At 38.2% G+C, this 21,852-nt stretch overlaps 1 protein-coding gene across 1 annotated transcript in view; it reads right to left on the bottom strand.

The window, feature by feature from the left end:
- Positions 1-19,726, bottom strand: part of SI (sucrase-isomaltase) — a gene marked incomplete at both ends in the record, with an annotated part of 47,934 nt that extends 28,208 nt beyond the window's left edge. The window contains 19 exons of the mRNA XM_084267575.1: positions 27-83; positions 886-970; positions 1,574-1,728; positions 2,274-2,390; positions 3,483-3,654; positions 4,043-4,160; positions 4,776-4,860; positions 6,386-6,499; positions 7,671-7,790; positions 7,970-8,101; positions 9,161-9,286; positions 10,088-10,200; positions 10,756-10,855; positions 12,221-12,392; positions 15,214-15,365; positions 15,959-16,068; positions 16,156-16,276; positions 18,112-18,188; positions 19,603-19,726. Coding sequence (XP_084123701.1) covers positions 27-83; positions 886-970; positions 1,574-1,728; positions 2,274-2,390; positions 3,483-3,654; positions 4,043-4,160; positions 4,776-4,860; positions 6,386-6,499; positions 7,671-7,790; positions 7,970-8,101; positions 9,161-9,286; positions 10,088-10,200; positions 10,756-10,855; positions 12,221-12,392; positions 15,214-15,365; positions 15,959-16,068; positions 16,156-16,276; positions 18,112-18,188; positions 19,603-19,726 — 2,250 coding nt within the window. The remainder of the gene's footprint in view (positions 1-26; positions 84-885; positions 971-1,573; positions 1,729-2,273; positions 2,391-3,482; positions 3,655-4,042; positions 4,161-4,775; positions 4,861-6,385; positions 6,500-7,670; positions 7,791-7,969; positions 8,102-9,160; positions 9,287-10,087; positions 10,201-10,755; positions 10,856-12,220; positions 12,393-15,213; positions 15,366-15,958; positions 16,069-16,155; positions 16,277-18,111; positions 18,189-19,602) is intronic.
- Between the last annotated feature and the right edge of the window lie 2,126 nt (positions 19,727-21,852).

The raw sequence follows: 21,852 nt of genomic DNA, 5'->3' as shown, positions 1-21,852 counted from the left end.
CCTTGGTATCCTCTGAATTTCCTTACCTTCTCATACTCATACCACACTGCATCAGGAATATATGCTTGAATTTGATCCACACCCTAAAAGACAAACAGAAAAACAACTAAACAACTTTCATATTTGAAAGCAACCTAATTGACTAAATTACATTGCCTAATAATACTAAATTTCACATTGATACTTCTCTTCACTGTTTTCTTTCATGGTTTTCCTGGTGGTGTCCAGAAAGGCAGGCAGCAATCCAAGACCAATTTCTGCAAAGCTCCTGGCAGACAACTGAAACACTGCCCTACAGTGTGGCAACTCATCATACACAACCCAAAGTCATAGTGTTTCAAATCCAGTGGCTCAGATCAAATCCGTGAGTATCTCCAGCTCTTCTTGATTTTCACATTTTTCTGGGCTAGCATCTTTCAGATTCTTGCTTTCATTTTATGTATTTAAATGTTTTGTGTTTCTCTGTGTCACATGTGTATACCAAAATTAACAATCATGTCTAGATAAGACAGAAGAGTTGAGGCTATAAAAAGACCAAAGCAAGTTCCCTGGGGCTCTTAGGGAAATGACCAAGCCTGTTTTTGGAGTTCAGCTTGTTCAGCACAACAGGTAGGTAGAGTGAGATTTCAGCAGGAAATACATACATAGTAGAGGAGTTGTAACCTTTGAGCTGAACAACAGAATTGTCACAGCAAAAGATCAACAAATGCTCAGAAACGGAAGGTGGATTCTAATCACAGCAATAAAGAGTGACAGCAATAGTGTAACTTGGGGATTTCACACTGCAGGTCACTGCCAGAGGAAAGAGCTGGAGTCTGGTGACTCAACATCTCCTGATGCCCCACAAAGTGGTTATGAGGTAGACATGAAAGCAGCCAAACCTACCGGGTCAAGCACAGGGGAAATCAGCAGCCCAGGACCCCACAGGAACTGCTTATCGATACTCCATGTCACTTCATCAGAGTAGAACCTGTGAGAGTGGGAAGCAGAGAGAAGCAACTCCTTTTTTTGTAAGCAATACCATCATCCACAACCCCAACATTTCAGGGTACTGAAATGACTCGACAGTCATGAGTGAAGCACGTCCGCTAAAAATTTGCACACCCTCCTCCCCCTCTATTTTTTTAACACATCTCAGGCACTCTGAAGCTGAGAAGGTAAGATCTTACTAGTTCAGTTAGTATTCTCTACACATGTGTCAGAGTGTAGGTGTGCCTGTGCTCTTGGCATTGCTTGTTCAAGAGTTTCAAGGCAAGAAAACAGATTCCATTTTATATATATATACACACATATAAATAAGATGGAGGAGAATAATTTGATTAGCTGTCAATAACATCTCATAGTGATTCGTAAGAGTGACTGACAATAATATATGCGTATATGCAGAATCTACAGATGGCTTCTGATTACTCCTCTGATTACTCCAAAACGATGTTTCATGAATTGAGAAGTTGTCTATATATATTCCAATGTGCATTTGCACAGACTACATCAGTGTGTAGATAGTCCCTAATGACATTTAATATCTCTGATCATTTTATTCTTCCTAAATCAGGCTGATGAGTAAACTTACTCGTGCAAAAGTGGCCGTACAACCGTGTCTCCTTGAGTGTGAGCTTTATAGAAGAGTGTATACAGGTAGGGCAGCAAAGTGTAGCGAATGTTCAAGTAATGCTTGGAAGTATTCACCAAGACTGATCCAGATCCAAACACAGCTGGATCCTGAGACTGGAAACAAATATCAGATGATTATGATTTTCACCATGCAGAAAACCCTCATCCAAACGTGTGAGAAGTGACTGCTGTGGCAGAGAAGCAGAAATTCACTGCTGCATATCTCTACAGTGTTTTCCTCCCTAATGGTGTGACCTGGGGTCTTACTCTAACTGTCTCATTGGGTTTTGTATTCATGACCCTCCTTGCCTATCTGTATTGAGGATGCATTAGGTTAACCAAGGTTTCACCCTGACCGGCAGTCAGGTGCATGCAAAAGGTCTCCCAAGATTGTCTGATGGGTCACACTGCAGTAGGTGCTTGCCCTTGGTGGTAGGTGACAACACTGTTGCTAAATAAATGTATTTTCAATTTATGCAATTAACCCTTCTGAAGCTGAGCATCTTGGATCTAATATTTCATTAAGAGAACTTCGGTTCTGTCATTTGCAAACTGGTCAGCTATGTAATTATCAGTGATAGTAATCATTACTGGTAGTACTATTTCAGGGAAAGTGACAGTGTAACACAAAGCATTTTGTCAGAAAAAGCTCAACTTACTGTGAATCCCTCACAGTTGTGATTCCTGGAAAATGGGTAAAATGCTCCGACCTGCATCCATCTTCTGCAAAGTTCTTCTGTGGTGTCATCAAAGAAACCACAAATATCTGCTCCAATCTTTAAATAAAAACAGATTGGGTTGGATGTGCTGTATGCTGTGCTTCAACTCTAAGAATTTTCAGAGATGGAGTAATTCATTTTTAATAGATAGCAGGAGTGACTGAGGTGTTTAATACATTTGCATTTTTCTTCTTTCAAGTTCAACTATGTTGAACAAAAATTAAACTGATTATTAGTTAGAACTGCCTATTGTTCTATTTCTTCCAAACCTTTACCTTCCTATTTGGTACTAATACGCATACACAAGGTTAAAAAAGATGAAAAGTTATACAGATTTCAATAATGGAAAGGAATTTGGCTTTTGCTCTTATAAACGGATGTCTGTCTTTAATTTGAAAGTATAAAAAAGTGAACTATTTCATAACCATTGATAGTGTTTAAATATTACTAGAAAAGGTAGCTTGCTTTATGCAGAAATAGTATTTGTTACCACCAGACACACAGAGCCATGGTAATCAAAATAAGCCCCTAACCAAAAATCAATAATTTAAAAAAAAAAAATGGAATCATAGAATGGTTTGGGTGGGCAGGGACCTCAACCCCCCCTAGTGCCACCCCTGCCATGGGCAGGGACACCCTCCACTAGAGCTCAGGGTGCCCAAAGCTCATTCCAGCCTGGTGTTGAATGCCACCAGGGATCCAGGGGCAGCAACAGATTCTCTGGGCAACCTGTGCCAGGGCCTTCCCACACTCCAAGGAAGGATTTCTCCCTAATATCTCATCTAAACCTCCCCTTCTTTAGGTTAAAGACATTCTCCCTTATGTTATCACTCCATGTCCTCGTAAAGAGTCCCTCTTCTGCTTTCCAGTAGGCCCCGTAAGGCTGCTGCAAGGTCTCCCTGGAGCCTTCTCTCTTCTCCAAGCTGAACAAGCCCAACTCTCTCAGCCTGTTTTCTCAGAAGAGGTGCTCCAGCCCTCAGACCATCTTACTGGTCCTCCTCTGTTAAAAGGAGATTTCTAAAGGTGATTCATTTGGAGCTGAAAATGTAAGATGGTAATCTGGTATTTGTTTAGAACATCTGCTAACATAGAGGTAGAACTACTGATTATCCATATGTTTTGAAAGGATGTTACCAATTAATGTCATACATAAGGAATCCCAAAGAGGTTAAAGTCCAGCATTCCAGGTATTGCCCATTTTAAGTGATCCCACGTGGCTGCGTTATCTCCCAGCCAGTGTCCTGTGTGCTTTCCTGATCCAATGTAAGTAGACCTCGAAATAAGGAAGCTTCGTTTTCCAGGAAACACTGTTTCAATGACTCTTAAAAAGAAATGAGACTGGAATTATGCAAAAGTAAAAGGAAAACTTGGACATCAATAGTTATGTGTAAGGCAGAATTACACTAAGATTTACAATAAGTATTCATCCATGGGGTGTGTACTCTGTTTCAGTTAATCAGGTGTCTTTTAGAAAAGTTCAAGACATGAATTTTAAATAATCTTTCTATACAGATTTGACAAGCAATGTGTAGCTTTTGTTACCAATTTTAGTCAGTAGATTTTGCCTTAGCTGCATTGGCTTTATTAGAATACAGTATTTTACAAGAATTGGTTTTCCTTTAGAAGTGAAATCTCTTGCTTATTTTAAAAATGCAGGTCATGCACTTTTCTGAACCCCCTTTGTAAAGATTTCAGCTTAAATTTCTTACTTCTGTGTTGATATGGCCATGGAGTATCCATAAAGACTGTGGACATCGTAATGTTTCCCCCAGTTCTGCACTGCATCCATACAAATTGTCTTGGAAAACAAGAGCTTATCAAGGATACCTTTAAATAAAGGAATACAAATATCAATTTAAAGTACATTTTTATTAATCTTTCCAATCTTTTCTTTAATGCACATTTATGAAATTCAAGCTTTAATGCTTGCTCTAAGGTCAGTTTTACTACAACAATAGCAAAATATTACTCTTGGCTGCTGGTTTGATTCATCTTCAGTCTGTGACCTTTTCTACTCTTGAGCTTTGCACCATGCAAAGAATAACCAAGAACTATGCTCTAAATTTCTGAATCACTATCTGACAACATGCTGGCCATGGTTTCTTAAACCTACTACCTAATACAAACTATGAACTCCATTTTACTTTTGCATATATCTCAAAAACTACTGATAGTGAAATCAAATCATTACATTATCACACATAGTTAAGGCAATAATAATATTCAGTAACAATTTGAAAACGGAAAAAAACCCCAGTTATATAAACTATGCCTTCAAGACAGGTCAAAGTATACTGGTATTTTCTGTCAATAGAAATGTTGAGCTTCCTACAAGAACTACCCTAAAAAAAGATAAGAAGACATTGTGTCCTTGCAGAGAATTGCACAGTAATTGGTAAATTTGTTGGTAATTTGCTTTCTAGTCAAAGTAGATGGACTTACTGGGAGCGTAAGGAGGATAGTTTATGTCATTTGGTGCACAACCTTTTTTTGAGCCTTGAACAAAGTTGGAGATTTCATTCATATCCTGAAAAGATAAGATGAAAAATGTAATAGTTTCCTCAAATATGTTTTCCTAACAAAGACTTACGTTCTATTCTCTTATCCTTTGAGGAATAATTACTTACAACTACTACCATGCAATTAAGTAAGAACAATATAACTCTGACACCTGGTCTATCCCTGTATTAATGAAGGTCTCAGTGCTGAATAGACTTCTATATGTAGGTGAGCATCACAAGAGCTGCACTTTGTCCCACCCCAGAAAGAAACTGCAAGATATGCTCCTGTACACATTGCCCCTACCTATGACCAGCTCCACACATTGTCTTTGATGAAGAGCACGTGTTTTCAGAGAAATGCAGAACCAGCAAACATTCATTGTGACTTTCTGTCAAAATACACAAGGTGACCAGATATTCTGAAACATCTCCTTTATATTACTTTCCAAGCCATTATACTTTCAAACTTTGCTGTCTCTTCCCATGAATATTTTACTTGTCATTGCTGTAAGGTGCATTTTTGTGTGCATCCCAGAACAGCATGCATAGAAGAAAGGAATAAATTCATCATGGAGGCTCTATAGTCTAGTGACCAATTTCCTTCACTCAAATTATTTGCTCTCTGTAAAAGAGCTGTGCACTTCATAGCTTGACTTGATGGAAGCACAGAGTTGGCAAAAATAAGTGAGGAAAACTCATAGTTATCAGACAGCAGCTGAAGGACTCTATTTTGCCATGCAGGTTAATTCAAAATTGTTACAGCTTTCAAAATGCATGACAAAATAGTCAGTAGATTATTGTTTTCTTTTTATATATTTATTTTTATGTAAAAGGAAATAGAAAAAACATAAAGAATAAAGAGTAGAAGATGCTGAGACAGGCGTTGAGAAGTTTAAGTACAGATTTCTTCAGGCACCTACTTTGAGAAGCTGTATCACGGGCTATTTCTTAAAAAAATAAATCTGGTCTGTCAAAGTGTTTCTTAATCTCATCTGATTTCCATGAACTGTACCTAAAATCCACTGTGCCAGACTGCATTTCAGTCTTTTTGTGGGACATGTGTAGGGAGATGGATTTTTCCAAATCCTTCTCTGGAATAACAATTGCATATTCACTATCCAGAAATTCCGTGAGCCATTTGGAGCACAGATGCATGGATTATATGTATTACACCTTGTATTCAGGCAGTGTTTCAGAACACATTCACTGGGTGTGTACGCAGGTCTCTAAATATTGCCATTCTGAGTACAGGAGTGTGTGCTAGCATTTGGCTTTAGCAATGGTTCATCAACTGAAGCATTTAAAGTGTCACTGGACAAACAAAAGCCAGCACACTGATAATTTAAATACCATGATTAATGATTCAAATTAAAATTTAAATTTCAAATTTGAATTGCAAATTGAACACCAGAAGACATACACAGCCTGCACTGATTTCAGGTTAGTAATAATAAACATCCCTTTCAAATTTGATGCAAAATTAATTTGATCAACATCTGTACGTGTATGTTTTAAAGAATATAACTAAAAATAAAGTTTCAAATTACTTACAATCCAGATCCCATCATATGGCACAATGTCAAAAAATCGTTTGCATTCATCCACCCACCAGTTAGTGCACTCTGGGTTGGTGAAATCTGGGAACAGAGTTTCCCCTGGCCACACCTGCAATATTAAAAGGAAATTAATTAATGAATTATACTTTTAATTATATGAGGAAGAGTTTATAGAATAGACTGAGCTGCAAAAAACCTTGAAAGATCACCATAGGAAAGGGAACCCAGATGAGCTCATTCAGCAACCTGCACAACTTCATCTTGAAAACCTCCAGTGATGGGAACTCTACCATGTTGCTGAGGTGTTCCAGTGATTGATTGTTCTCACTGTACAACACTCCCAGTGCAACTTGTACCCACTGCCCCTTGTATTGTCATTGTGACTTGTTGTAAAGAGAGAGCCTCTCTTGTCTTTGTAGCTGCCCTACAAGTGGAAGAACACTGTGAAGTCCCCCCTGAGCCTTCTCTTCTTTTGTGAGAAGATACCTAACTCCTTCAGTCTTTGCTAACAGGGCAGGTTCTCCAGTCCTTTGACCATCTTTGGGGCCCTCCTTTGGATCCTCTCCAGCCTATCTGGGTCTTTTTTGAATTGTAAGGTCCAGAACTTAGGACTTGTCCAGCCTGACAAGTCCTAAGTTGAATGGCATTACCACATCTCTATCTCTGCTAGTAATGCCCTGACAGATGAAGCCCAGGATGCAATTTGCCTTCATTGCTGCCATAGCAAACTGCAGACTTCTGTTCAGCCTGTTGTCCACCCAGACCCCCATAATTGGCCACTGAAGGTAGTGTTCATAGAGTCATCTGCTGAATACTTTTGGATGACAAACTTCTAGAGTGACAATCGCTGCATGCAGAAAGAAGGCAGAAAGTGTACGTGTTTCTTAACATTGGAGCTTTAAATTGCTTTTCTTTTAAGCCATACAAGGAACAATACATAACAGAAAAATTCTCAGTAGAAGTTACAATTATAAATTAAAAGGGTAATATGGGGACTGGCTCTTCAGTTACTACTGAAAATAAATAGGGTCTAGCTGAGGAATTGTCCCGGAGTCTTCAAGTTACTTTCACTTTCCTTTTTGTTTAATTTTAAAAACTGGGAAAAAAAAATCCAGGAATGTTGAGAAGTATCATAACTTAAATGAGGCTGTATAAACTTAGTTCTCACTGGCAGGTAATTTTAATGAATGTAGCAACTTAGGAAATGAGAATTCAGAAGGAGTCCCCTGATCTAAATTGAACAGTGACAACAAAGTTCAAATTCATAAAAGTGTGATTACCTCCCCAAGCAATGGTGTTACTCCATCTGATTCATTAACCCAGACTTTTTTTTCCTGTCCTCTGCTGTAGCTTCCATATGGACTACCATCAACTAGATTTTGTGTGCTAATAGCAGGATCCTAAAACATAAATAAAATATTAGTAAACAAAAAATAAGGCAAAAGCAAGATGCACTCCAACAATTACTATAGACTAGAATGTTAAGCAATAAACTTAATAATTACATACAATAAGCAAAGAATAATAATAGTTATAAAGATAGTATTTTCAAGGGAAAAGGAAATAGTTAATGGCTTACTAATATGATGATATATTTTTGTCCATAATTATGCATATAAGCTGCAAAATTAGGGAGATCTTGAAACTTCACTTTGTCGTAGGTGAAATCTTTCTTTTCCTCCATATAGTCAATATCAGTGATCTGAGCATCCTGAAAGAGAAAGGGAGTTTTGGTTTAACATGAGAAGTGATACGTAAAGATTTTGTGTATTAGTCAAACACTTTTTTTTTTCCTGACAATTCCTATTTGTCCTATGGAAAAAGTACTGTTGGGGCTTTACTGCAGCCTGGCAGCCATCCAGGTGACAAGTGATAGGACAAGGGGAAATTGCTCTCAGGCTGTGCCAGGGCAGGTTTAGATTAGATATTAGAAAAAAAAAAAAAATTACTGAAAGAGTGGGAGGTGGTTGAGTCACCTTCCCTGGATGTGTTCAAAAAAAGGGTAGATGAGGCACTTAGGGATATGGTTTAGCTTAGGATGGGAATGGTGGGACTTGATCTTTAAAGGTCTTTTCCAACCTTGTCATTCTGTGATTCTGGTAGAAAGCATGTTGTCAGAACCACTTGCAAACAATGTACATCTCATTACAGCCCTAATTAACGGTACTGACACTTTTGTGTCTTAAAAGACCTCCATTTAACATTAACTGAATTTGAATGTAAGCTTATTTTGGCATCCTTTTTAATAGTCACTGGACATGTGGGTATTTCATTACAGTTGCTGGACTTCAAGAGCTATCCCCTTAAAGCCAAACATTTCTTCCTCAACTCTAAACTTGACATTAAGGTGTTTTTGTTCTATATAAACCATCGGACTAATGTGTCCTGAAATCTAATTTGAAAAGTTAATTGTACTTTACCTTTGGTTCTCAATTAAGAATAATATATGGTTCCATAATTGTCCACTGGACAAATAAAAAAGTTTCATGGATTAGGTAACACGAGGTGATAAGTGGATATAGTTAGAAAGTGTAACTAAAAGAGTATTACAACAAAGAGCTCAAATATAACTTACTGTAATTAAGCCCCACCATGTCCTACATTCTGACAATGGGTCTACCATTAAACTGCAGAAAAACCTTTGACACCACAAGCTTAAATATTAGAAAATTATTTAAACTGATGTGAAAGGAATCAGTTGTAGAGCACCATGGTCAGGATCTTTGGGTCATTTCTCCTGAAGAGCTCTACCTTCAAGCTCTGTACTTACGTAAGGGAGTTCAATTGCCCTGTTCCTCTCCACAACTCTCTTGACTTCATCCAGAGACCCGTAATTCCAGCGGCTGAGCTGAAAGCCCAGGCTCCAGTAGGAAGGCAATGCTGGCAGTCCCACAAGCTGCAAGTTGAGAGCAAAAAAAGCCCATGCAACATCAGTGGATACCGTGTGTTTCACCTTGGAACCTGTTTCTCTGGATTCATACATCTAAAAGCTATTTGAATAACACACACTAAGCTTGAGTGGATGAAAAAGCAGAAATATTTTTGTATATTTTTATTATTATTTTGAGAAATAAGAAAAAAGGTTTTATTATTATTATTTTAAGAAATACAAATATTTTGGGACAATGCCCACTCTTTAAGGTGTCGCTGAAACTTAAGAAGATCTCAAGAAGTACAAAAGATTTCAGTGATACCTTATGACCATAACATACCTGTTAGCACATTATCTACCATATGTTCCCAAATGAACAGTAATTTATCCTTATAAGAGGAGTAAGCCCAGGCAAAGCAGCATTAGTTATTTCATCTTCAGCTCCAATAACCACTGTATAAATCAGGCAATACAGACTGATAAACTTAGCAGCTACAAACTCCTTGAACCCTGAGCTGCTGCATGGTCTCTGCTCCAGCATCTCAAGGAAAAGTAGTGTTTAAACTTCAGCTGCACATAACAGAACAGTTACAAGCATTTACACCCCAGTTTAACCCCATCTGGCTATTTCTAATGACAGAAGTCACATTAGGGACATACTAACAGCTATTCTTAGCTAAATATACACTGAGTCCTATTTTGAGATAATATATAACTTAGCAAGGACATACTGTTATATAAAGTGGCAAAAACCCCTCAACTACCAAAATATCCCATGCATCTTTAAAAATCTGTTTAATGTATAATCTCTTTAGCTAGAGGTACCTGCAGGTACTCCTGGACTACTTGCTCTGGAGTGTTCCCCAACAAGACGTAGAAATCAAGGATGCCACCAATGGTTCTGTAGGTCACTGCTGGAGCAGGCTGCACCACAAACTCTGAAGGACAGAAGTGCACAAAAGTTCTGAATACCAACGAATTCTAAAACAATGCTGTAATTTTCTAGCTGATGACAAGAAAATGTACTTCAGAAAAAAAACACCCCAAAACACAAAACAAAAATACCTAAGAAATTCAAAACCATTAATTGAACTGGTAATGAAGGGAAAATGTATTCAGTTGACTCTTTTAAATGTCTGTATTTCCAGTTGTTTACATCCTAAAGAAAAATCCGAAGTCTAATGGCTCAACCTTTTAGCTTTAAATTATCAGTACAACTTTCCACCATCAAGAGATGTGAAGAGCTCTATAATAGCCTTTCAAATACTGCTAACTCCAAATTTTGTACCTGATCCCAGAGTCCTGCAAAGAGCTGCACAGGCTTCAGATAGGTTTCTGATACTCAGTTTTCCAGTGCAATCTTCACGTTAACTGTGAGCTACTCACTACTTACATTGCATATGCTAAACACTACAGATTTGATCACAGTCCCACAGATCATTTAAAAAGTTAATTAACTGCAATGCTCAGAGCTACAGAGAAGGCTTTCTTACCCATGGCGTTGCTATTCATTAGGAAAACACCAAAGGAGGCTCCAGTGCTGTCTTCCAAACACAGGAAGAAAGTTTGAACTCCATACAAGTTATGCATTTCCTTAAAGAATACAAAGAAGTAGTGATTAAAATCTAATTACAGGATCTGTTTGGGAATATTTCAAAAGCTATCCCAGCTAGAACTCAAAATTTCTCAAAACATAATAAACAAGAAGAATAAAAATCCTGACACCTTCCTACAGCTCCGTTTTCCCTTTCCTGGCATTCCTCTCCTTTATAAGAATGTTGTCAATTAAAACAAAATTCTCCTCAAATATAGAGACACCATAAGGAAGCCAACGTGATGGGTCTGCAGGTGGGGCTGCAGAGACTGCAGTCCTACGTCTGGGTAATGTCTGTGCACATCAAGTGAACAAGAGACCTCACAGGGTGTTTTCATCACCTTTCACCATAGATTAGATTTTACATCTCATCTATATTTCTATTAACTCTGCAAGGCAATAATTTTTATGTCTCATCTATGGAAATAAGAGAGTGCCTTGCTCCTTTATTTCCTTGCTAATGTTTCTTCTGTTATTATTAGTGATGGAAAGCTTAGAAATTTTAACAATTGTTTTAATGGGTGTGCTTCTTCCCCTGCAAAAGAAAACTCTGAACACATTACCAAGCAGCAGAACTTGAGCAATTTGAAATTAGCCTAACTTGATTCTGTTTGCTGTTAGTTTAATTTAATGAGTCTACACTCAATATAGCCATTCAGGTAAGGAGTATCTTCAACCAGATATGTAGTCAGAAGGTATGTCAAGGTAAGCGGTACAAATTCCAAATTATTAATTAATTACATATCGTAATTTCACCCACTAGTGTGTATTAATATAACTCCTAATTCAGCAGAACTCTGAAGTTCTCTCTAAAAGTAAACCGTGAGTTGTTGCTTTATGAAACTGAGGTAATAGTGACAAGTCTTACAATTATGGAAAAATGGGTGCCCTGGAAATTGTTTTGGAAAGAGACTGTCATACAGACTACAGAAACAAATAACTGCTGACAGATGTACTTTATCTTGTAAAGAGACAGCTGCTAAAGAGAACTTTTCCGTCAATTGCCCAACTACAAGGATTTTAACTGAAGAAGCATGCGTCATCCGTGCTGAATGCTGCACGCAGCAACGCATTAGGACATATTGTTATTTATTTTGTTTATCAGCAGAAACTGAAGCCTCTCATAAATTCCTGTTTATCATCTGGTTCTCAACTCCACCTCAACACAAAAATCAAAATATTTATAAAAAGCTGTTCCTCAGGGAACTTTCATCAGTACCATCTAGCTTTTAGTAATAACACGCAGTGCCTGAGAAGTCTCTGGGGAAGACCTCAGTGGATATTATGAATGTGTCTCCTGCATAATGGGTTTGGATTCCAGGAGTCATCTGCAAAGAATGAAGCATAATGAAACCAGTCCTTACTCCAGAGGGGCCAATATCCCTGCTGAACATGGGCCAGGTTTTCCAGTTAACATCGTGACGGTACTGCTTATGCACATGCTCTCCCACACCGTAAATGTTGCTGCTGGGTAGTTTGATTGACAGCTGCAAAAACTGGTCATCATACAGCAGTGGTCCTATGGTAGTGTCAAACCTGATGAAACAATTTAAAAAGCAAACACAGAAGTATTTTACCAAGAGTTGTTGCAATACTTGTTTCTTCTCCTTCGAGTTAGAGCTGGAGAGGAGGAGGCAGGTTGCTGTGGAGCTCAAGCAGAGCAACCCTTCCCCAGCCGATGAGATGAGCAGTGCCTATTGATCCTACAGAAAGCTCTCAGTCAAGTGGCCCGTCTGTTTTTGGGGTACATGTGCTCTCCCTTTTCCACCACAGCTTCCCACCCAGCATCTGCTGTGCTGAATCCCAAATCCACTGTCTGTGGCCACTCACAATAACAGGGCAGATGGAAAATTCCCATGGGTGGAGAGAAACACAAAAATAATCCACTCCATCAGATCTTGCAAATCAATTGCAGCTTGTGCTTGCCACCAAAAATGAACAATGGCTGCTCTGGAGTCCTGCTAGACCACAGGGAAGGGCAGGCTATGCATACACCCTAGCTCTTGAACAAAGTGAGTGTAGGTGAGTGCAGATTGAAGTGATAAAGTGACCCCAAAAATCCTGTTTGATGGCTATCACATCTCCTGTAGCAACTTCTGCATAAAGCAGCTGACAAGCTTTTCAAGGCACCTGAAGCTGGTGGTGTTGAAAACAGAGCTGAAATGCTGAACCAGTCTTGGTTCCTTTGACCAGAAATGCTTCATGTTTTGACCGTAATAGTGGTCCACAACAGTGCCAAAAAGGCTCCACTGGGCATCAGTAAGCATCTTTTCAACAGCTAGGTGTATGCCTACCACACTTATAAACGTGTCATTTCCCACCACATGACGAGACTGATGGGATTTTGGGCATGCTAAACTTAGAGTTAAAACAGATTTAAAGCGGAGAGATATTGCAATGAAACTGATCCTCAGATTTGAAGGTTATATTCAGCTTCATTGAGACAAGATCTGGAGAAAAAGTCTTTCCCAAAAGCAGAGAAAATGACTTTGACACCACAAATTACCTCCATATGTATTAATATCACCCAAAGATTTAAAGGGATATCCTTTTATCTACCCACTTTATGTAGTTTTAATTAGAAACTGTTTCTACAATTACATTTATGTGTGTTATTTCTTACATTTCTCAGTCATGATAGCCATAGAGGGGAGAATAACACAACTTTTGATTTACACAAATATAGCCATGTTAATTTTAAGGGACTTTAGCAGTTCAGATGTATTAGTGCACTATTAGTACATTTATCATGATGGGTATATCATTATCTCCAAAATCTTTGATGCGTAAAGAGGTCCTTAAACTATTAGATACACAGTGCATTAGCAATTACAAACACTGCAGAAATGAGTGATAAAACAAGGCAGTTTGGACTTTGTACAATTCTAATCTTCTCATATTTTTTAAAGTTAAAAGCACTAACATTTAAGAGGCTTCACAGGTCAAATCTTCAGCTGATATATTTCTGCCCACTTTCAGTGATTCCAAGGACCATCTTGCCCATCTGCTCACAAACTGTACTGCAACTAGTTGGGTTTTACTTTGAGGGGAAAGTCTGTTTTTCCAATGAAACTATAACAATCATTCAGTTTTTCTTGCAAATGATGGTAATAGGTCAACCAGAATGCTAACTTTTGGGGGGGGGGGGGGGGCTCAAGTGTAACAAATGATGATGGGAGGTTATAGGCTTTAAAACTTAAATAAGTTTCTTGTAATGACCTGCAATAACACATTCAATTCCACTCTTCCATTTCCAAAGAGGCCTTCCTTTTGTTTAGTTGTTTAAGAGCAGGGAGAAAGCACTCATCTCATGTAGAAATATTTATCAAGGATTTATCCCATGTCAACAATGGCTTTCTTTGAGTTACGCAAACTCAGAGTCAAGTACCTTTGCAATATTTTTCTTTAAAAACCAAAACCACTTTTATCAAATTAAAGAAAACCCTAAGGAAAATAAAGAAAATCTTCCAGAGCACTGTTCCAACATAGTTCTATTAGATTAGACTTCTTATTCTCCCTCCATATACTTGTTTAATCAGTCATGCACTACTGAATATCAAGTCCCTCTTTTGTGCTCTCTATAATTGCAAATCAATCATTATAGAGGATTCTAAGCAAGAAAACAATACTAATAAGGGCACAAAAGTAATCACTAATTAATTTAGCTTGAAGCATTGATAATCCAACTGGCCTAGCACTCTGACAGGTAATCATTCTTGGACTGATTAATAAGCATGTTCATCCTGGGACTTCCCTTTCTCAGGGGTCTTAAAGCCATGCCGTTAGGTTTGTAGGTTGGTTTTATTTATTTATTTTTAGAACTTAAATGGGATGAAAGCACTCACTATACAAGAACCTCAAATATTTTACTGACAGCATTACGTGACCAGTTTATCTGTGGCTTGCACCAGCTATTCTTGGATATCACAGGTCTAAAGGGCATCCTGGTTTTGGTGATTTGGGGCTTCAGCATGATTGCAACCAATAAGATAAAAGATGCTATGAAGAGTGTTTCCATGTGATTTGAAGCACTGGCCAGGACTCTTTCAGATAATAAAAATTCCTTGAACTGATGGACAAAGGAGTTGCAAAGATTTCCCTTGTATCAGGGGAAAGTGGTCAGACCAGCAGACTGAAAACCTTTCAGACAGCTCATCATGTCATAGATGTTACTTCCATAGCCCTTGTAAGAGTCCTGTAGGACAACCATCAATCAAAAGAAGAGCAATAGATTACACGTCCAAGAAGACACATCACTCATGACTTCTTGGACATACATTGTTTGTGTGGCAACACAGGCTTTCAGAGAAATGCAGTGACATCCATGTTATTCAGAAAAAACACCAGTGTTACTTACAGCACTCTGCCATTGCTCACTCTAGTCACCACGATGCCAAAGGGGTCCTGCTTCACTTCCACTTTGTAGTTTAAATTGGAGGCCGCGGATCCAGTGAAAGGTTGCACATGCTCATGAGGGACTTCAAACCTTTGTGTATTAGGATCAGTGATCTGCACATATTTAAACAACCAAAATGTTGGGCCTTTAAAAACTAATCTCTAATTCAAACCTTTTCCAGCACTAAATGTAGTTCTGACTTAGGATATTTCCATCCCTATCCTATTTTTCACTTCTGCCTTCACTGTTCTTTACTTCCAACTTTCATAGCTCATTTTCAGTCATTTCCCACATAGTACTGGACTCTGCATTTCCCTAGCTCAGCAGGAACCCACCACAAGAGGAAGTCTCACACAGAAGATCTGCTCAACCCCCAAACCCATTGATACCCCACATTCATGGCAGACTGTTGAGTTTTCTACAGATAATAGAATTCATTGGAAGAGCTAATGTCAAAATTATGGGGACATATGGCCAGGCCATATCCCCAAGATTTTCCTATAATGAAGAATAAAAGATAGATATTATGAAATATGAGCTTTTCAAAGGTCTCAGTAATTTTTTATGCAGAAATCCCACTGTGCTAAACCCATGGGAGTGAATCAGAGGGAGCAATCCAGCCCTCCCAGCTTCACTGCATGGTAATAACCAGGCTAAAATCTTCCACAGAACTTGAACATTAAAAGAACATAGGAAAAATATTAACCTTGAAGTGGAAGCGATTTGATGTCTGATACTCTCCTGTGAGGAGGACTGTATCGATATCATTCCCAAAGAGGGAAGGTGATGGTAGCCTTGTTAACATAGCATTGAACCCTTGGGAATAAACACATGTTGAGAAGTTATTGTGTTGAATCGGACATCAGCATGTTCATAAATTGAGGAGCTCAGCCCACAGCATACCTGCTTTAGTTGATGTGGTCACTCCATTCATTTTGTACCCATAGTTTGAAGGGAAAGAACACCAGGGCACACTGGTATCGCTCTGAGGACTCCAGCAGCAGCCACGCAGGGTACAGATGCTCTGATTCAAGGACAAAAAGGGCACAAATGGGCTGATTTTACACAAAAAAACCTCTAAACTAAAACAGTAAAATGCCCATGGAGTGTATTTTACCCCAAACACCAGAAACCTTAGTAATGTCTGAAATCAGATCAACTATCAATCAATCTATCATCAGGTAAATTCAATGGCACAGAATACACTAAGTAGAAAGGATTTTTTTCAGGATTCAGAGTAGAAATGTGCTTATTAGCCATTCATTCTTTCCTAAAACCACAAGATCCACAAGCAAAAGGAGCATTTAAAAAGAATTACTGAAACATTTGAGCTATGAGATATGCAGTATAGTCTGACCAAAAGTCACATATTGGAGAGGGAGTAAAAGTTATAATTGGCTTAGCATCTGGTTGTTAAACATCTAAATATGCATAACTGATCATTACATGTAATATTAGTATTTTAATATAATTTTCCAATATCAGAAATATTCAGATTGCTTCTGCAGAAACTCAAATTGAGATTTTTTTTCCTTTATACTCAAAATCCCAAGCCAATAAACCTATTGCTTAAAGAATACATCTCAGTGTAGTGGCACCAACCTTTACACTACCTTTCAGTAGTAAAATAAGCTAGAGTACCTTTGCTTTGCTGTTAGAAATTAACTTATTCATGAGCTGTTTGCATGAGTTTTATGTTTGAAGATAAGATTTGGGTAATAAATCACTAATTTTCTGCACATTTTCTCACTTTAAAATCCCAACTTGGTACTTAGGGCAAAGGGCAGTAGAAATACAAGCTTCACAGAGGGCAAAGGGTAGTGTCCATAAGTGATCTCAGGTATCCAAATCCTACACATAGATCTTTAAGACTCTTCCTTACAGCTGCCAACTGTTTGTTCCTTCATATGATTCTGGTCAAATGTTTTTGGTGTTTGTGCCATGCTTATTTAAAATATTCTGCAGCTTTAAATAGGTGGAGATGGTCCAAAATCTCTATTGCTGCTGTGTTGGGTGGCACTTGCTTTGGCATTACAGAGACCATCCTGATCAGTGCAGGTCAAATACTTTTCTCAGACTCTGAACATAGCAAAGTTTAGCCAGCTCCAGCCCAGAAATCACTGAAGTGCTGAAGGAAAGCACAGTGGGAGCTCACAGACTTGGGAAGTCTTAGTGGTTTTGTTCAGTAGTGATTGCACAGAGCACAGAAATTTCTGCAAAATCACCAAAAATAAAACCCAGGTTCACCAAAAAAATAAATGCTTTTGTCTCTGTCACGGACTCATCACATCATAAACACAGTTGGAGGAGAGAGGTGCTACCTCTGTCCCTTTACCCTTTCCTAAACCAGTGACTATCCCATGCAACACCATACTTTCCTAAAATCCAGCAATTCAAGCATCCACCTAACTCCATAAGTACACTTTTCTTTTCCCCAGCTGCTTCTCATGAATACTTGTTGACTATTTTCAGCAGTTACACTGCAGTCCAGTGATAATCTTCTACCTGGATTTTATTCTAGTGGATTTGTAAACTGGAGTTCTGTATTTTTCATTGCAAATTGGGCGTGCTACATAAAGAGGTAAATAATAAAGTGCAAGATCAGTTATGCTCAACACAGGGAACGGAGCAGAGCTCATGCAATGACACAGATTCTGTTAGCAAAATGCTACAGATGTTCTGTCAATGGGATGAAACGGCTTATACAGGAGTTGTACTTCCCTGCCAACTGCTCAGGAAATCACAGATTAAGAAAAGTTAAGATAACATCTGAAATAGTAAAGTTATTTTTTTGTAATTAAGCATGAGGCTTTATGGGATAAAGCCTATTTTCTGATTTTTCCTAGAGTGTTTTCAGACCTTTGTTGCTACTTGATCCGGGATGCAGTCAATTCTCTCTGCTATTGGTATGTTCGGACATTGCGGTGTGAACAGTACTGCTACAGAAATAAATGAATGGGTTATGAACAGGATTTCCAAAATGTATACTCTAAACATTACTATAAATTCAATTGAGTGTAAACTATTGCTAGTAGAATATATTTTACCTTGGAAAAAATTGCACATGACTATTTTAGATTAAGTGGTGTTTGGGGTTTTTTACACGTTTTTGAATATATGGGTGACATTGATAATTTTATTTCTTAAGGTATACATTAATCCAGTTTTCATTAAGTTTTGTAGCTCAATATGCATTGCTTCTTGTAAAAATATATGCTGAATTAAATTGGAAAGGACTATTCTTTTTCTTCAAGTGGTGCTGTTCTCACAGGTGCTCCTGCTGAAATACCACTCTTCCACAGAAGCCTGAATTAGAACATCAAGTAAAAGCACCTTTAATCTACATTAAGATGCTCCATCAGATTTCAGGTTTGTTGGACAGAACTTAAAGTGTCTTGGTAAAATTAGCTGACAAAAGGTCACACGACTGTTGCTTTCTTTTTTCCTTTGCATATTCTGGAAAAGTCTGTATGTTTGGCACGTGAACTGCAAAGCCTAAAAATCTTGTCTCGGGCTGAGATACACACAAATACACAAACTCCCCTGTTTCCATTATCTGCAACATACACACATGTACTTTCTGCCTTGGGAGACTTGTACTCATCTTGTGACAGAAACAGGCAGAAAAATATGCAGTTATTAGTCTGTATAGGTGGTTTTACTAAAGCAGTAAAGTGTTTGGGTTTTTATAAGCAATTATTATTATTTTACTGCCATTTTCACCTCCAAGCTTTTTGCTTTAACCCCATGTGTAAATGGGATTACTCACACAAAATGGAACTGCAGGTAAAGCAGGGTGCTCGATATCACATCCATGTAAGACAAGCAGTTCCTAATATACCAATAGATTAGCAGGAAACACTATAGGCTTTTATGGTTATAAAGTATATTCCACACAATTTGGCTGTTTCCACATGATCTCCCTGATCCCTTTTGGTTTTTTTTTTTTCAACACTGTCTTTTTAATATACAAGAATTTTGACATCATACCACTTCTATGTTTATAAAAAAAATTGAGTCTTGGGAAGAAGGTATAAACATTTTTTTCATGACAATAAATTCTGAATCACACTATTTACTGTATTAGCTACTGGTAACTTTACTCATATTATTAATAGGAAGGACTGACCATGATTCACCTTTGAGTAATGATAAGAACATAACAGTAACACTGCTAGTCAGTACTTTAGAGTAATTTTTTCTTTTTTTCATCACATGAAAATCCACATTCTTGAAAAGTCTGAATCAAACAGTGACAGAACTTATGCCAACTATTAGTTCCCGAAGCTCTGTGGCATTTACAACAGTCACCACTGCTCTAGTCCTACAGCAGCAATGGGAAGTACTTACATGTAATTTTGCTTCCAGATTTTCCTGATGCTAAAAGCCCAATGAGGACACAGGCTATGATCACTATCAGACAGAAGAGGACGATCAGGGTGGTTTCTAGCCCACTGAACTTCCTCTTGCCCATCTAGACCCAGAAAAATACTGTTAGCATAAACAAAACAGAAGGAACAGTATTGAAAACTCTATTAATCATATTGCTAATTTAATAAGTTAGCAGAATTTATAAATGATTCAGGTTTCAAACCATGTTGCTTAATCCAAGATTGTAAATAAAACACTCCTTAAAGACTACATGCAATAAATGTCCAATTCAGGATAATTCACACACTGCAGATTACTGCACTATTACACTACTGTGCAATCACTGAGAAATGTATGTTGATCCCTGCAAACCACTTTACACACATAATGCTATTTTCTCCTGATATTATCCACAGGGTTTCTTATGTTACTCTAATTCTTGCCACAGAAAACAAACAAAATCCCCTTCCTATTTCCTTTCTTTTGTTTTTTACTAGATATTTTTCCTTCTTTAGAACAAACACAAACTAGATCCTGGTTTAGGAAAGAGGATGCTGATTTGTTACAAGTGCACTTCACAAAACCTCTAATGAGCTCTGACAGCGTGCTTGTGACACATGGGAAAGCTAAGACACAGGGTAAGTTACTTATTTGTGAAATGGAAGAATACAGCGTGTGTATAATGCCATGGGATCTCCCAAGGCTGCAGCTCGGGGAAAGCAGAAGAAACTGCAACTGAGTACACAGGCAGAGTCAGTGCCTTCAAATGCTCTGTAAAACTTGTGTTTTTCCCAGTATTGCTTGTTTGTGTGGCACAGTGGAGCAAGGCGTGCTGTACCAAGGGGGCTGTGCTGGCCCCAGAGCTGGCTGCTCAGCCCCATGTGACAAACACCACTGTGTCATTAACACTGAACTGCGTACCAGCAATAAAACTAATTAAAACTAATCGCCAGCATCCACATCAGTAGACACTGGCAGCACCTACTGCATTTAGCATTTAGTTAAGAACATTTAACCTCATACAACAGCCTTAAATACAGAGAAACTGTTTTCAGGCAAAGCAAGGACGTGCAGGGATACGTGTGCAATGCACTGGCACATCAAAACAGCATCACAGCATTCAGTGATGACCCAAAGGAACTAAAAATACTTTAGAAGAAGATTCTGTTTGTGTGAAAGACCAGTTTCAGTCTGCTGGAAGTTCTTGCCTCCCATTTCTTCCAAACATACTGTACCACCCCACCTGCACCCCTGTTCCCAGAAATCCCACAGCCACAGGAATGAGTGATGAGCAAAACCAATACTGGCCCATTAACAGTCCCCAGAAGAGTAAAGCCAGAATTTCACTAACTAAGTGCTGTGCAGGATGGTGATTAATAATTAAGCTTGTATAAATATCCTAGTGCTATTCATATTTTTGCCATTAATATGGCAAATATGTATTGAAAAGTATATAAGGCCTGTTCTTCACAATGAGGAAATCACACTCATGCAGTTCCATTCCTGAGTTCCCTTTAACATTGCCTGAATATGTGTTGACAAGTTGTCCTAAAGAGAAATGTTAATTTTTCAGAAAACTAGAATTTTACTAAAAAGCAAACCCTTCACCCCCCACACTATAACACTGCATTTAAGTTCTTTCATTTTCGTGGTCTTTCCAAAGACATGAGTCTTTGGAAATAAGGCTTTATAATTTACACTTGTTCTGTTGTGTAATCTGTAGCCAGCAGTGAGTTAAAGGTCTCCAGAAACTTGGATTCAATAGAAGGAATGACATACCTTAAAGCCTCTGTGCTTCCTTCATCTGCTGCTCTCGATTGTAAAGCTCAACATCAAAACCGATGCTTTATGCTTCACTGTTATCACTTCACTGCATTGTTTGCTCACCCACCTGCCAATGGCAGGTACATACATAATTGCAGGCAGATTGCAGAAACCTTTTGGACTAAACATAGTTACTGTGATTATTGTGGACAAGGAATGGCTGGTTAATTAATAATATTTTGCTTCGATATGACTCATCAGTTTCTGCAAAGGAGAGAAAAGCTGCAATAAAATGCCAATAGGCTTATCCACGGTACATGACTAAACAGTTTTTATTATCTTCTTTTCCTATATCTTAGATATTAAAACCTTCATGGAAGCTTCCCATTCTTTATCTGTGACTTCTCCTTTAAGCACCACAAGAAGTCATTAAATATTCCCAAACCAGTCAAAGTCCTTTTAAAA

This window comes from Gallinula chloropus (genome assembly GCF_964237585.1).
Source record: "Gallinula chloropus genome assembly, chromosome: 8".
Taxonomy (NCBI): Eukaryota; Metazoa; Chordata; class Aves; order Gruiformes; family Rallidae; genus Gallinula; species Gallinula chloropus.
The sequence above is the reverse complement of the archived record's forward strand: the minus strand, read 5'-3'. Positions and strand labels throughout refer to the sequence as shown.